The 14,422-nt window shown below is 40.3% G+C and overlaps 1 protein-coding gene across 1 annotated transcript; it reads left to right on the top strand.

The window, feature by feature from the left end:
- Positions 1–1,493: 1,493 nt before the first annotated feature.
- Positions 1,494–7,711, top strand: LOC142490722 (uncharacterized). The gene is made up of 3 exons (XM_075593138.1): positions 1,494–1,542; positions 5,763–5,840; positions 6,206–7,711. The coding sequence occupies exons 1-3, from the start codon at positions 1,494–1,496 to the stop codon at positions 7,297–7,299; spliced, it is 1,221 nt and encodes a 406-aa protein (XP_075449253.1). The 3' UTR covers positions 7,300–7,711.
- Positions 7,712–14,422: the final 6,711 nt, after the last annotated feature.

Below are 14,422 nucleotides of genomic sequence, written 5' to 3'. Positions count from 1 at the left end.
GTGATCATCCCCAGAAAAGACAACATAGCAGCTTTAGTCTTGGGCTTGGGGAGATTGGCAATTACCTTGACTCGTTCTGGTGATAGCAGTCTCTGTCCTGGCTGTAGTATGAAGCCTAAATATTTGACAGTTTGTTGCGCCATCTGTACCTTGTGTATCTGTACCTTGTGTGGTGAGACCTTATAACCCATAGCAGCGAGATGCTCCATCAGACTGTGAGTGTCCAGAGTGAATTTTTCTTCCGTTTGGCTGCAGAGTAGAAAATCATCCACATACTGCAGCAAAACAGAGTCACCAGGTGGACACCAGTCAGCAAGAGTCATACGCACGACGGTACTGTAAGCCGTTGGTGAATCGGAATACCCTTGTGGGAGGCGACACCAGCAAAATTGATCACCTTTAAAGGTGAATGAAAACAAAGATCTTGTGTTGGGGTGCACCGGAATGGAAAAGAATGCTGAATTAAGGTCTATTACTGTGAAATATGTCGATGTTGCAGGTATGGCTGTAATGATCGCTGTGACATCTGGTACTATAGGCGCTAATGGTTGCACGAACTCATTGACTGCGCGCAAATCTTGTGTAAAACACCACTGTGAGCTGTTAGGTTTAGGGACAGGGTTAACTGGTGTGTTGTATGGTGAGACAGTTGGTTCTATCAATCCCTTTGCAAGTAATTCCCTGATAATAGGATCTATCCCTGCTTCCTTCTCTGCAGATAATGGGTATTGTTTGATGTAGACCGGACTTACTCCTGGCTTTAGTGTGGCCTCATATGGTGTGCATGAGATGAGACCTGGGTCAGTGTTAGAAGTCACCCATACCCGTGGGTCAATGTCCTGTAATGATAAAGGTATGTCAGCAGAATAAAGATTCCATTCTATATCCCATATCTCGTCAATAGGTAAATACTTGTCCTGTAATACAAGCTGCTGTCCCTGAGCCCATATGAAGGCCCCTTTGTCTGATGCAATGTATATAGTAGTTGGTGTGATCCATACACCTTCAATTCGAGAAGACACATCCATGTGTGCTTTAGGATCATGCATCTCTGCTTCTGGATCATAGATGATACATGAAATAGGATTAGCAAATGTCATACGTGTGTAAGGCATATCCCCATGGGTAGCACAATCTGACAATTTGGTCAGTTGTTCAACTAATCTCTCTGGCATTGTTAACCCTCGAACTTTGAGTCTGCCAGTGTCATGCTGAAAGAGAGACTGATCATAATTAATGGGGGGAGAGATGTGGAGAATTTACAATAATCCCTCCCTTGTCATCAATACTTATATCAATTTGCATTTTGGCCATTAAATCACGTCCCAATAAATTTACTGGACATTGTGGAATAACCCGAATGGGTGATCCCATTTTTTGTCAGACCTAGGATTTAATTGTACCGACAAAACAGGTGTGTTGTAACATTTGGTCAGTGTACCCTCAATACCCATAGAGGACTCGTCTGCTTGCTTCATTGGACCTTTGTAGGAATGTTTATTAAGACAAGAACACGTTGCGCCTGTGTCTACAAGGATATCGGTAAATCTTCCGTTGACATACAATGATAATAGTGGTATATCTAACCATCCATTAGATACAGAGGCTTGTGGGCAGATGAGGGTTTCTGTCCTCGGGCATCCCTATTGGCTATAGGTTCCATGGTTCCATGAAACATTATAGTTGGGGCTGGAAGCATTTTGCCCCTGATAATTTTGATTCTGTTGTTGCCTCTGGGTATTCTGCTGCTGATTATTGCCCTGGCTTGCTGACCATAGCCCTGATTTTGCCTGTTATTTCCCTGACTCTAATAACCCTGCTGCTGATTTTGTTGTTGGTTGTTACCCTGAGAAGGGGCCCAACATTAATTTCTCCAGTGTCCTGGTTTCCCACAATTAAAACAAACACCTGGTTTGCGCTGATTATTCCCTTGCTGTCCCCTTCCCCTTCCTCTATTCTGTCCTCCCTTGCTTCTGTAATTATTATTATTGCCTCTATAATTCTGCAGTGAGCCATCATGAGCATGCATTATAGTGGCAAGTGGGGGAGGGGGTGGGGGTAAAGGAGTACGATCGGGAAAAGCTCCTGCACCATCCTTAATGGCCAGGGCACCCACTATTTTCTCAGGTGTCATTGTTTGCCATCCGGTCACTGTCATGTCAACAATTTGCCTATGCTGCTCGCATAAGCCATTAAGTAAAGACTGCACATACAAAATGTTCATCTCATCATCTGTTGCCTTAGGGTATTGCATCCCTGCCGTGTTTACCCATTCATTTTTAAATCTACGGCAAAAATCTGTGACTGACTCATCCTCTTTTTGTTTAATGGTCATTATCAGACCCACATTTTTCCTTGATCTGCCCTGATCAAAAATATATTTCTGCAACAGATCCCACATTTTGGAAACAATGCGGGGATCATTCCAGACAAACTCACCATCTGCGGGTGCAGCCTCTTCGGCACTAAGTGCATAGTATCTGGCACTATTACCGGGTGCATCATACTTTTTACTTAAGTAACGGTCAGCCTTAGACCAATCAATATCTATGGGCCTCATGCAGTAAGCGTCGATTAAGTGAAATCGGCAAGTTTACCGATGAGTCATGTTAATGGCGATTTTTCCTCTCCGTATGCAGTAAGTGCCGAATACATTCAAAATCAACCCGAAAACAAATCCGCCCACTCTCACGATGATTATCCGATCACACACAGGTGTATCGGCGTGCGTGGCGGGGTGCTGATAGGTTGCCCAATCACAAATCTTGCTGAATCAGGCGAAACAAGCATGTTTTGGATTGCGCGCCATATTTAAAGGCAACGTGTACTGCTAATCATTCTCTGTGTTGTTGGGAGTGAGAGAGAGAGAGAGACGCACAGAGCTGGCTGATTGAACATTTGCATATTGACGGAGAGACTTGTTGTGTATTGGGTGAGCTTTGTCCATTGTTGTTTTGTTTACATCTTTGTCTTGTTTTATATGTGGAAGTGTTTCGTGTGATTGGCTGTACATTAGTTGTCTGTTTTTTGTGAGTGCTGGAAGTATGCCCGCAAAGCGTGGGAAGAGTGATGCTGGTGGGAGTGGGAGTGCTACTCGTGCGAGTACGCGTCGGAGTGAACGTACTGTTCAGGGGAGTGATGTTGCTGGTGCACCGAGTGGTGTTGCTGGGAGTGGGAGTGCTGGTGCTGGGAGTGGGAGTGCTGTTGCTGGGAGTGGGAGTGCTGTTGCTGGGAGTGCTGTTGCTGTGAGTGGGAGTGCTGTTGCTGTGAGTGGGAGTGCTGTTGCTGGGAGTGGGAGTGTTGTTGCTGGGAGTGGGAGTGCTGTTGCTGGGAGTGGGAGTGCTGTTGCTGGGAGTGGGAGTGCTGTTGCTGGGAGTGGGAGTGCTGGTGCTAGGAGTGGGAGTGCTGGTGCTAGGAGTGGGAGTGCTGGTGCTAGGAGTGGGAGTGCTGGTGCTGTGAGTGCTGCTGGTGGCGCAGTTGCTGATGGGGTGTCTGGTGGTGGCGTGCTTGCTGGTGGGCAGCTTTTGGAGGCTCTTCCATTGGAAGAAGGAGAGTCCAGTCAGCACCAGCCAAGCTCTGACCCTAAACCTGCTCGGAAGAAACGTGTGGAGAAGCCACGTAATCCTCGCTTCAATGACCAGGAAAATACAGCTCTTGTCACTGGCATTCTGGAGCACTATGACAGTATATATGGACATTTACTAGGTAAGTGTACCTTTACATTTATTAATCAAATACATGTGATCCTAGGTCATCTGAGTTTTGTTCATATGCAAATATGGGTTCAGAATATCTTTCTATGTTAATTAGTCTGGAAACACAGCTTTTTATCATGCCTTACAAGGACAACTAAACACAGGCGGTCAATTTGCCATAACTGCATACAATATGAATGCAACCTTGCTTACATGTATAGGTTTAGTAGTGAATGCTCATGTGCTTCACATATTACACATAAAACAGCATGTTTGCTATCTCTTGGAACAGCTAGCAGTGTAGGAAACTGGTGCTTCTATTATTAATCATTTACCTCATATATTTTATATGTTTTTCAAGGGCGGACAAGTTCAGCAAGCAGAAAACAAATGTGGGACACAATAGTCATTTGTGTCAATGCGTGTGGGAATCATGTGAGGGACAAGCGGAATTGTCACAAGAGATTTGATGATATTAGGTCCAAATTGAAAAAGAAAATACAACACCAACGCGTGCATGCTACTGGCACTGGAGGTGGGCCCACACCACAACGTCTCATATTAAGTCCATTGGAGGAGCTGCTTCGGGCAAAATTACTTCCCGTCGTCGTGGAAGGCTTACCTGGTGACCGTGATATAGGAATTTACCCCTCACAATTTCCACCAGGTGAGAAATATTACTGTACTAGGCGTGTCATTGCTTACAGTTATTTTGCATAGTTACACTGCTTTTTATACTGTCTTCACAATATAAGCATACCTGCATCTATATATGTATATGTCTGATTCTGTATATATATATATATCTCAAAATAGACATATATGTTGTAGTCCTACTAAAAGCAGTAACTAATATAGCACGTGCCATAGCGTGGTCATTTACATGTGAATTCCCAAAATGCATTGCTGCAGTGGAAGCAATTGATGGTGGGCGAAGATGGGGAACAACAGGGTAGTACACATGTGTAACACATGCTAATGAAACATTATTACTAGCTACAGGTACAGAACAGAAATATGTATAATATTATTGTGTATTTTATTTATTTTACTCCGACAAACATGACATTACTGCCTATTTTAAGCATGCATCAAATATATTGCATGCAACGGCCTACAAACATCACTTGCACTAACACATCTATAGTTGTTTATGAAAAGGTCCATTTTTGCTTTAAGTCATATACAGACAGCATAATGAGGCACACGTATCATATTTTATGTCATTGTTTTCATAACTTAAAAACTGCACATGACTATTTAGCTCATCTACCATTGTGTTAAAGCAGCTGCAATTAATATCTCATCACAGCATACACTTCAACAGAGGGGGTGGGGTTCAGCACACACACTAATTGCAGCCTCATTTTAGGGTCAACTTAGTTCACACCATTTTCACCTGTTTCAAGTAATTGAAAGGTGTGGCTGATTAGGCTTTTTGGGGAAGGGAATACCGTTCTTACAACCTGACTAGCACAACTGAAGTTAATCACACTCATTTGAAAGCTTCACTTTAGCTACTAAATGCCCCAACAACTCATTACTTATCAAAGCGTACGTCACACATTAGTTCACTCATATCTATAGTTGAACTACTACTATCAACGACACATTATCACACACTGCATGTGTTGTCTTGTTTAGTCACAGCCACATTCATGTGTGCCACATCTTATATTAATGTACCACACATATCCTCTACCAAAAACAACACTTTTTGCAATATGACCACCTTCATGATAACCATTGTGAATGGTCATCTCATGATAGTTATGTACATTATGATACTGATATCACTACACAACATATGATTTTTATGTACAAATTTTATCTATTTATCCTCACGCATTACTGCAGGAACATAGTATGTTTTATGTTAGGGAACTCAAAAGTTCTAAGTACACAGGCATGTACATTGTTATTACAACTATTTATGTTCACTTTCACACACACATTTTGGGTTAAGGAAATGATGCTGTTAGGTACTCATAAATACAGAACATACAATAACTGTTTGTTCAATATTTACACATGTAAATGTAAAACTTATGTTATTGTTATATATAGTTGCCCCTGAAGGACATGTGTCACCTGAGACTGAACAAGTGTCTTCACCTGGGTCAGCCAGCTCAACACACCTAGAAGGTGAGTGTATCAGTTGGTGGCCATATAATATGTGCTCTTCTATATGTTATGTTGTCATGTTCATTATTTGTTTTGCACATCTTCTTTAAATAGGATTACTTAGTGTCAGTGAAAATGAAGTGTAAGGCAACATGTATTGTGTTAGTGATGTTAACTATCATGTAGGAGTTGTGAGTTTATAGCAAGTTTTCATTCACTCATATTTCATACTGAGTCCAAACATTATTCTTAAGTCAAGGTAGTTTTTAATGTGAGGTTATAAAACGTATGGAAACATGTTAGTTGTTACTTATGACACAGTACAATTACATAGTAACACAGCAGAGATTAACATGCCATTTAATAATGTGTACATTTATTTGTAGAACATGATGAAGAGGATTTTGATGATGATGATGATGATGATGATGATGCCGCCGCCGCCGCCATAGACACACAAATACAAGCAAGTGACCATGAAGAGGTTCCAATTGAAACTGTTTTACCGCCAAAACGTCCAGCAAATACCACATATGATGCAATTGTAGCTTCTGAGGGAAAAATTGTGGAAGCAGAAAATCGTCGCCATTCTGACCTGATGACAGTGCTGGAAAGGATGATTGCACTGCAGGAAGAAACAGTTTCACAATTGGCACATCTCCACAGAGTCTTCATTGAAGTGCCTAAACAGTTGCAAAAAATCAACACCTCATTCGAAGCATTAGTTGTTCAGCAAACACAAGCTAATTACTGGAGAATGACTAATGTACCACAATTCAACACCTCACAGCCAGGATCTGTTCATGCAGGTCAGTTTTCACCACATTCATCTGATATTCATTCACCAGGCCCAAATGTTACCGGTCAAGTAGCAGACATTGCTGTGCAGGTTCCTGATCACATCCTACCGCTGCCATCTGTACAAATTCAGCAGCAGACACCTACAAAGGAGGCGACAAAAACAAAACAAGACACACATGAAACAGACCAACCATCACTTGTGCAGTGTCTACCAACTTGCTCACATGTGTCAGTGGGCACAAGCCCTGTCCGTGAACAGTCACTACCCAAAAGCCCTGTAGGTGAGCCACTGCCCAAAAGCCCTGTAGGTGAATCGCTGCCCAAAAGCCCTGTAGGTGAATCGCTGCCCAAAAGCCCTGTAGGTGAATCGCTGCCCAAAAGCCCTGTAGGTGAGTCACTGGCCACAAGCCCTGTAGGTGAGTCACTGGCCACAAGCCCTGTAGGTGAACAGTCACTACCCAAAAGCCCTGTAGGTGAGTCACTGCCCAAAAGCCCTGTAGGTGAGTCACTGCCCAAAAGCCCTGTAGGTGAGTCACTGGCCACAAGCCCTGCCCGTGAAGTGCCAGAGGCCACTCAAAGTGGCTCTGTTGTACCTAAAGTTGGTGGCAAAAGAAAAAGGAAAATTCAAGAGACAACAAGCAGGCCTGTTACTCGCTCGCAAAAAGAACAAAAAAAATAAATTTTAAAATTCACAAAATATGTCTTTGGCCTTGTTTTGTTGACTTCAGATTATCTAATTACTATTGTATGTATGCTGAAGACTGTGTTGTTTCCAAACTTTCAAGTATGTTCTTGTACACGTGAATTTTTGGAAATGTTAACACTCCTAATTAATGAATAGTGTTATAAATATTGATGTATTAATCGTCTGTTCAGTAATGCTCCACCAGGAGCCAGTTGCTAAGTTTAGAGAAGCTGCCATTGACTTTGCAGCAAAACATTGCATTTGGGTGTGTTAATTGATGTAATCATTGCATGTGCATATTATTTTCATGCAATTATAAAAGCACCTATTTAACTGCAAACATCTTTCTTGTACGTGTACAGCAGGATTTTGTGTTAAATATTACTTACCTTTGGTGGCCATTGTAATGTTGTCCTTTAATCATTTATGTGTTCTTGTTTCAAGCACATCTCTGAATTGATACTAATATATATGTAGTATGTATTGATATATTCACACACACACACACACACACACACACACAGACACACACTGTGTGTGTGTGTGTGTGTGTGTGTGTGTGTGTGTGTGTGTGTGTGTGTGTGTGTGTGTGTGTGTGTGTGTGTGTGTGTGTGTGTGTGTGTGTGTGTGTGTGTGTGTGTGTGTGTGTGTGTGTGTGTGTGTGTGTGTGTGTATGTGTATATATATATAGTACTATCTAAACTGGTATAGATGTATTTACAAAAAACATACACTTCATGCTTCCTTGTGAAAACACACTATTTTAATAATACAGGCCTAATGTTTGACAACTATACTAAGTGTGAGCCTCTAACATTATTGGGTGCAAACAAATGTTTATTACTTAATTCACTCATGTTTATCACCATTTAAATAGGTTTCATACAAGGCCTACTTACTGCCATCAATATGTTGTGTGTACTCCTGCAATATATATAAAAAAAAAAAAAAAGATACATTATATATATATATATATATATATATATATATATATATATATATATATACATATATATACACACACACACACACACACACACACACACTATACATATAGTACAATATACACTTTATATATATATATTTTTTTAAGAGAGAGATATATTTATATATATATAGATACACACGTATTTAAACTCATGCAGACAGGTAGTTAACCAGACTTTCAAATACACACAGAAATGTATGTGGGAAAAAAACATTTCATTTTGCAGGTGTGTGTATTTACTGATATGGCTGTCTAAGCACTATTTTCACACAGTGCTCTTTGTTATTTTTCTAGAAAACTCAATGTTACTGAAATAAGTGTAGGAATGTTTTCACAAACGAGATAAAAAAATGATACATGTTTTTCCCACATTCGCCTATCACTAACCACAAAACTTAAACCAATTAAAAGGACACATCCAATTGGCGTTTGAAATAAGGAGTAAAAGTAGTTACTTTTGTTGACCTTGAAAACGAAACACAGGAATTTGTTAGCCATTGAGCAGAATCATTTTGATGAGCAAAGAAGACAGAACTGCACACATCTTTTGTGCTACTCTGACATGGCTGATGAATTCGTTAACAATATGAATCCCCTTTTAGGGTATAAGTACATGGTTTCAGAAGCAATTTTAAACAGTCGCGGACACAAAGCAAGCACCCGCCAAATCTATGATTTGATTCGAGCTAAATATCCTTATTACCAAGACCGTAGGCATGCGCGGAATTTTAATTCCTCAATAAGATTCACTTTATCAACTAATGACTTTTTTGAACGTGTGCAGGATAAGCTAGAACACACCTATGGTTTCTGGAAGATTGCAAAGGAAAAGCATTTTACCCTGAAAGAGGGCACATATATTGTTGTGAAAGGCATATTTATTCCTAATGCCAATAGCAATGGATCCGCTACTACTGTTCCGTGTGAATCGATACCTGCTGCAATATCTGCACCCTCCATTCCTGAAACCCACATTGTACAACAACAAAAGTACTATGATTATGTACCAAGCCTTTCAGCTGAAAATGCATTGGAATGGGAACCAGAAGAAATGAACCTACCTCCCGACCAATTGTTTGAAGAAAGCAGTGGCGATTCCTATGAGCGCTTCATGGAGGAGATGTGTGTCATACTGGATTCAGCGGGTGGGTCAAGCGTGGATGAAAATGCCTTGCATTTCTGGAGCGACCAGTTGCAGCCAGACGAAGAGTTAATTCTAGAAGAATGGTAAATATAATAACCGTTATGCGTTGACTGTGCGTTTAAATGTTTTTTTTTTTTTTTTTTTTTTAACCACCATTTTCCCTTTCAATGCGTGGATACAGCGTAACATTGCAGACTGCATAACATGTAGCGATCACAAAGAAATTGTTGCCGAATACAATATAGTATAACCTGAAAGAGTAGTACACATTGCTGACGGAATAAATATACGTACTTTCCTATCCCTTTAACCATATTAGCAACATTTTAACATAACTCTAACACATACCTGTTTTGTTATCATGCAACATTTAAAAGCGGGTCCACCACGTATGACGTGGGACCCTTGTCATGGCCCAAGGCGTCCTTAAAAAGGATTACGGATGTAAGTCCCGCCCCCAAGCGACGTGCGCGCCTCAAAGCCTATTGGCTGTGTTGTTTTGTTATAGTTACGGTAACTGCACTGTGTCATACACTGGGGCCGTTCACTGGGCGTTAGCCGAATGTTAATTGAGTGGGAGGAGTGTTAGCGTGCGTTTCACGCTGGTTTAACATGACGTCACACGTATTGCATTTGCGCATTGTGTTATCGGCCGTCCTTTCTGTCCAAACACGTCTGTTTAAAAAGAATACAGATGTACTCGTTTAGAACGAATGTAGTTTCGTATTCATTGTATTTGAAATAAAGATTTTATGTTTAATGGTATTTTCAAGATGTATTGAACGCACAACGTACGCTTTGTTTTGCGCATGCGCTAACAGTTAGTGCAGCCAAGCGTGAAGTGCGAGCGCACACTAAGATGTGCGCGCACATTTTTCAGTATACAGGCAACGTTCACATCATATACATAGTTATGCCTGCTACAAATTTAAAGAAACATTACATACTGATGTACACTTGTAGTTCTAACATATAAGTGAGTGACGTGTGTATGTACACAATCATATAGAGCTGTGTAACGCGTTGTCACGGATACATATATAGTAAGGTGCCATATTTGACCATCATGTGTTTGCTGTATTTCAGAGATGTCGGGGAAGATACAATCGGATCAATGTATGATTTCAGAAGAGTCTACCTTTATATGAGATGATTGTGAGGAGGAGCCACCGACTACTATACTACATATGGAACTAATTTTATATTGCTTGCAGCGCTTATTAACAAACAATTAAAAATGTGATACCCTTATGCCTATATTGCATAAGCACTTAATTAACATAATGATGTTGCAAAATAGTGCCTCATGAATTTTTATTGAGTGTTCTTTAATGACTACTATCATTTTATGGCATGGTGTGTTTTATATATAACAACCATTCCCACTCTGCTAACACATTTGTGTATTCTATTGTGTAATGGAACGTATGACTGTCAAAACTATGTAACAATAATAATAATAATAATAATAATAATTATAATATGAGCATGTTCATGTATAGCGCTGCTAGTTGTACACAGCGCTTTACAGACAGATTTTTCAGGCTGAGGTCCCTGGCCCGTGGAACTTACAATTTATTTTTTGCCGCCTGAGGCACAGGGAGATAAAGTGACTTGCCCAAGGTCACAAGGAGCCGACACCGCGAATTGAACCAGACTCCCCTGCTTCAAACTCTCAGTGCCAGTGTGTGTCTTTACTCACTGAGCCACTCCTTCTCCCAATGTAAAGGACACTTACAACCAACTAGCCATTTCTTGTTAAAAATCTCTTGTTACATGGGTATGTTGATAAAATGGTTTGGGACTGTAGCAAATAATGTTATTGGCCAGATGTTGTGGTCCCCTACAATGCATGATGTTCTGAATATGACATCAACATCATGTAATGAAGTACGTTTCTGTGTATATTTCATTAACCTAACTAACTATAGTTTACTGTGTTTATTAAACGTTCTAAAAATACTTAGTATAGTCAATATGATGATATAAGCTACCATAATAAAGCTGGTGTTATCATTTGTCGGTGTTATACATGGATCCTACACAAATTGATACAGACACAAACAGTTGTCTTAAAAAGTGTGTCTATGCTACTGTGCACGTGATTGACGTTACAATTGTGAGAATACTTGATAATTATCATCATGATAATGATGAAGTGACGTGATTTATATTGCAAAAATATTACCAACATTGTCATATTGGTAAATTAGAAATGCTAAATGACAGTAACATTAGTGACAAATTTGTCTTCTCTGTTAACAGTTTAACACTTGGTACATGTAGGACACATCCACACACGTGTGACTTATACATACACATGTCACAAATTTAAATTAATGTTGACTATTAATTCCTAGCATTACAAAACACCAACATTGCTAAATATAAGATGTAGTACGCATTGTTGTGATTGCAGGCATTCATGCATGGAGTTTTATGATCAGTCAATTTCATCCGTGATGAATGATCTCCCGTAAGTTAAGAAATAACTACAGTTATCCCCTTGTCTCCAAACACCTCTATATTACATTAAAGGAATTTATAAGGAAACATACATAAAATGTGATGAAATGGGAGTAATCATTTTCTAATACAATGCACATGAAAGCTCAAGAGTAGCTAAATGCATATACATGATACAGAAAGTACATATATGTAACATTTGTGTTTAAACCAATATGTTGGGTTTTGACTTCAAATAATTATAGGAAGATTGATGTAGGCACATCTTATGAGAGATGTCAGCAAATATACATACCATGATCAGTCATACTGGAGATATACCTATAATGCAAAGGAACAATATATAAATTGCAAACATTGACATGCCATCTTCAGTACCGTAAACAACACAGCAAAGTGTGTATTTGGTGTTAAATGTGCAACACCATGTATATTTAATGACATTCAAAATGTAAATCAGCCTGGTGTACACATCATATGGATGTACATGTTACACTGCACCAATAACATTGTATGTAAGCATACTAGAAGCATGAATGAGTATGGGCATAATATGTGTATTGTATTAGCATAAGGAACAACACAATGCTAAAATATTAGTGCTTTGTTACCCCAGTTGTATTCACATACACACAACTAAAGTACAATTGAAGAGGGATTATATAACCTGTGCAACAATAACATACCGGTGCCACATCCCTTTGTGCACACAGCAGAGAAAAGAAAGGTGTGCAACCCATATTCATCTGTGTCCTACCAGAAGGGTATATAAAAAAACATTATTGTTAAGATAACATAATGTAAGTATAAAAGTATAACTTGGAACATATATGTTTTTACTTACAAGAAAAAAATGAATTGATGAGATTCTGGCGTGTCTGGCCACCACTGGCTGTTTGTTCATTTTCAGCAGCTACATGGGTGGGATGCTCGTCTACCAAAGGCTCAGCTAGGTCTGATTGTACATTGTGCCTGAGTGCAACATTGTGCAAAATGCAACAGGCAAGGATAATATCAGACACTTTTTGAGGCTTGTATAGAAGAGCCCCACCAGTTCTGTCCAGACACCTAAATCTGGTCTTGAGTAGGCCAAATGTCCTCTCTATAACAGATCTTGTAGATATATGGGCTGCATTGTACCTCTCCTCTGCTTCAGTTTGAGGGTTTAGCACCGGAGTCAAGAGCCACGGCCTAATTCCGTATCCTGAGTCACCTATAATGAATGGAGCACACATAAGCTGACATTAGTGATAAAATTCTACAATGCCAACATTCCTAAATAAAAAAGTGTTTTGTGTTAGAACATGTAAATCTGTACTCACCCAGCAGCCAACCATGTTCAAAATGTCCCTCTTCGAACGCATGGAAGACTGAAGAGTTCCTCAGGATAGAGGAATCGTGACTGGAACCAGGGAATTTGGGTACCACATGCATTATCCTCATCGTGGCATCACATACCACCTGTACATTGAGTGAATGGTAGTGCTTACGATTGCGGTACACATGCTCACTCTGACTAGGTGCAATCAAAGCAACATGTGTGCAATCGATTGCACCCAGCACACATGGTATCCCTGCTATATTATAAAAGCCAGTCCTGACTTCCAGCCACTCTGTCGCCTCTGTAGGAAAATGAAAATAATTCCTAGCGCGTCTATTGAGTGCATAGAGAAACTGGGTCAAGGCCCGCGAGAATGTAGATTGCGAGACCCCGCCCACTATGCCCACAGTTGTCTGGTATGACGCGGAAGCAAGATAATGTAATGAGCACAGCATTTTAACAAGCCCAGGGACTGCACGACCTCTGGCTGTGAAAAAATCTAAATCTCCCCTTATCTCCTCATAAAGAGATAAGATTGCTGCTGAACTCAAACGATAGCGACTTACAATCTCCTCCTCACTCATCCCATCTAACAGGGTTCTCTCCCTGTACAGACGCGGACGAGGCACAACTTGTCTCCTCTGTCTTCTCCTCTGATCTCCTGTCCCTCTACCTGTCCCTCGGCCTGTCCCTCTCCCTGTCCCTGTCGTATCCGCGTGGCTGTCCCTGTCACTGTCCCTCGGTGTGTCCCTCCCTTGCCCTATATGATTCTCTTGATCATCAAGCATGTCATAGAAAAGAATGTTCCTCCGTCTCCTAAACAATCTCAACATTTTGAAATGAGTAGCTATGAATGAGCAGGTAATGGGCGTCCTTTAAATAGGTATGTGATGATGTCAGGTGACATAGTAAAATGCAAGGTGTTACATTAACATAATAAAGTACTTCTGTGGCAAGCTGTGTGCAGTTCTTGTTATAAGTATTTGTTGTGTGTATTCTGCAGGGAATGATGATATTTGGCAATGATGTGACGTGAACCTTTGTAGAAACATTGCTTGCAAATAAATAGTTGCATGTGCAATGCATGTAACACTTGTGAACGCAACAGTCAGTCATGTAATTAGGCAAAAAGGCTGAGATTGACGTGGGAAAAGTTTTGTGTAACATGTGTAATTAGGCATGTTATTGTGACATGTTG

The sequence above is a fragment of the Ascaphus truei genome, chromosome 3 (assembly GCF_040206685.1).
Source record: "Ascaphus truei isolate aAscTru1 chromosome 3, aAscTru1.hap1, whole genome shotgun sequence".
Lineage (NCBI taxonomy): Eukaryota > Metazoa > Chordata > Amphibia > Anura > Ascaphidae > Ascaphus > Ascaphus truei.
Note: the sequence above shows the minus strand (reverse complement) of the source record. Positions and strands in the feature narration are given on the sequence as shown.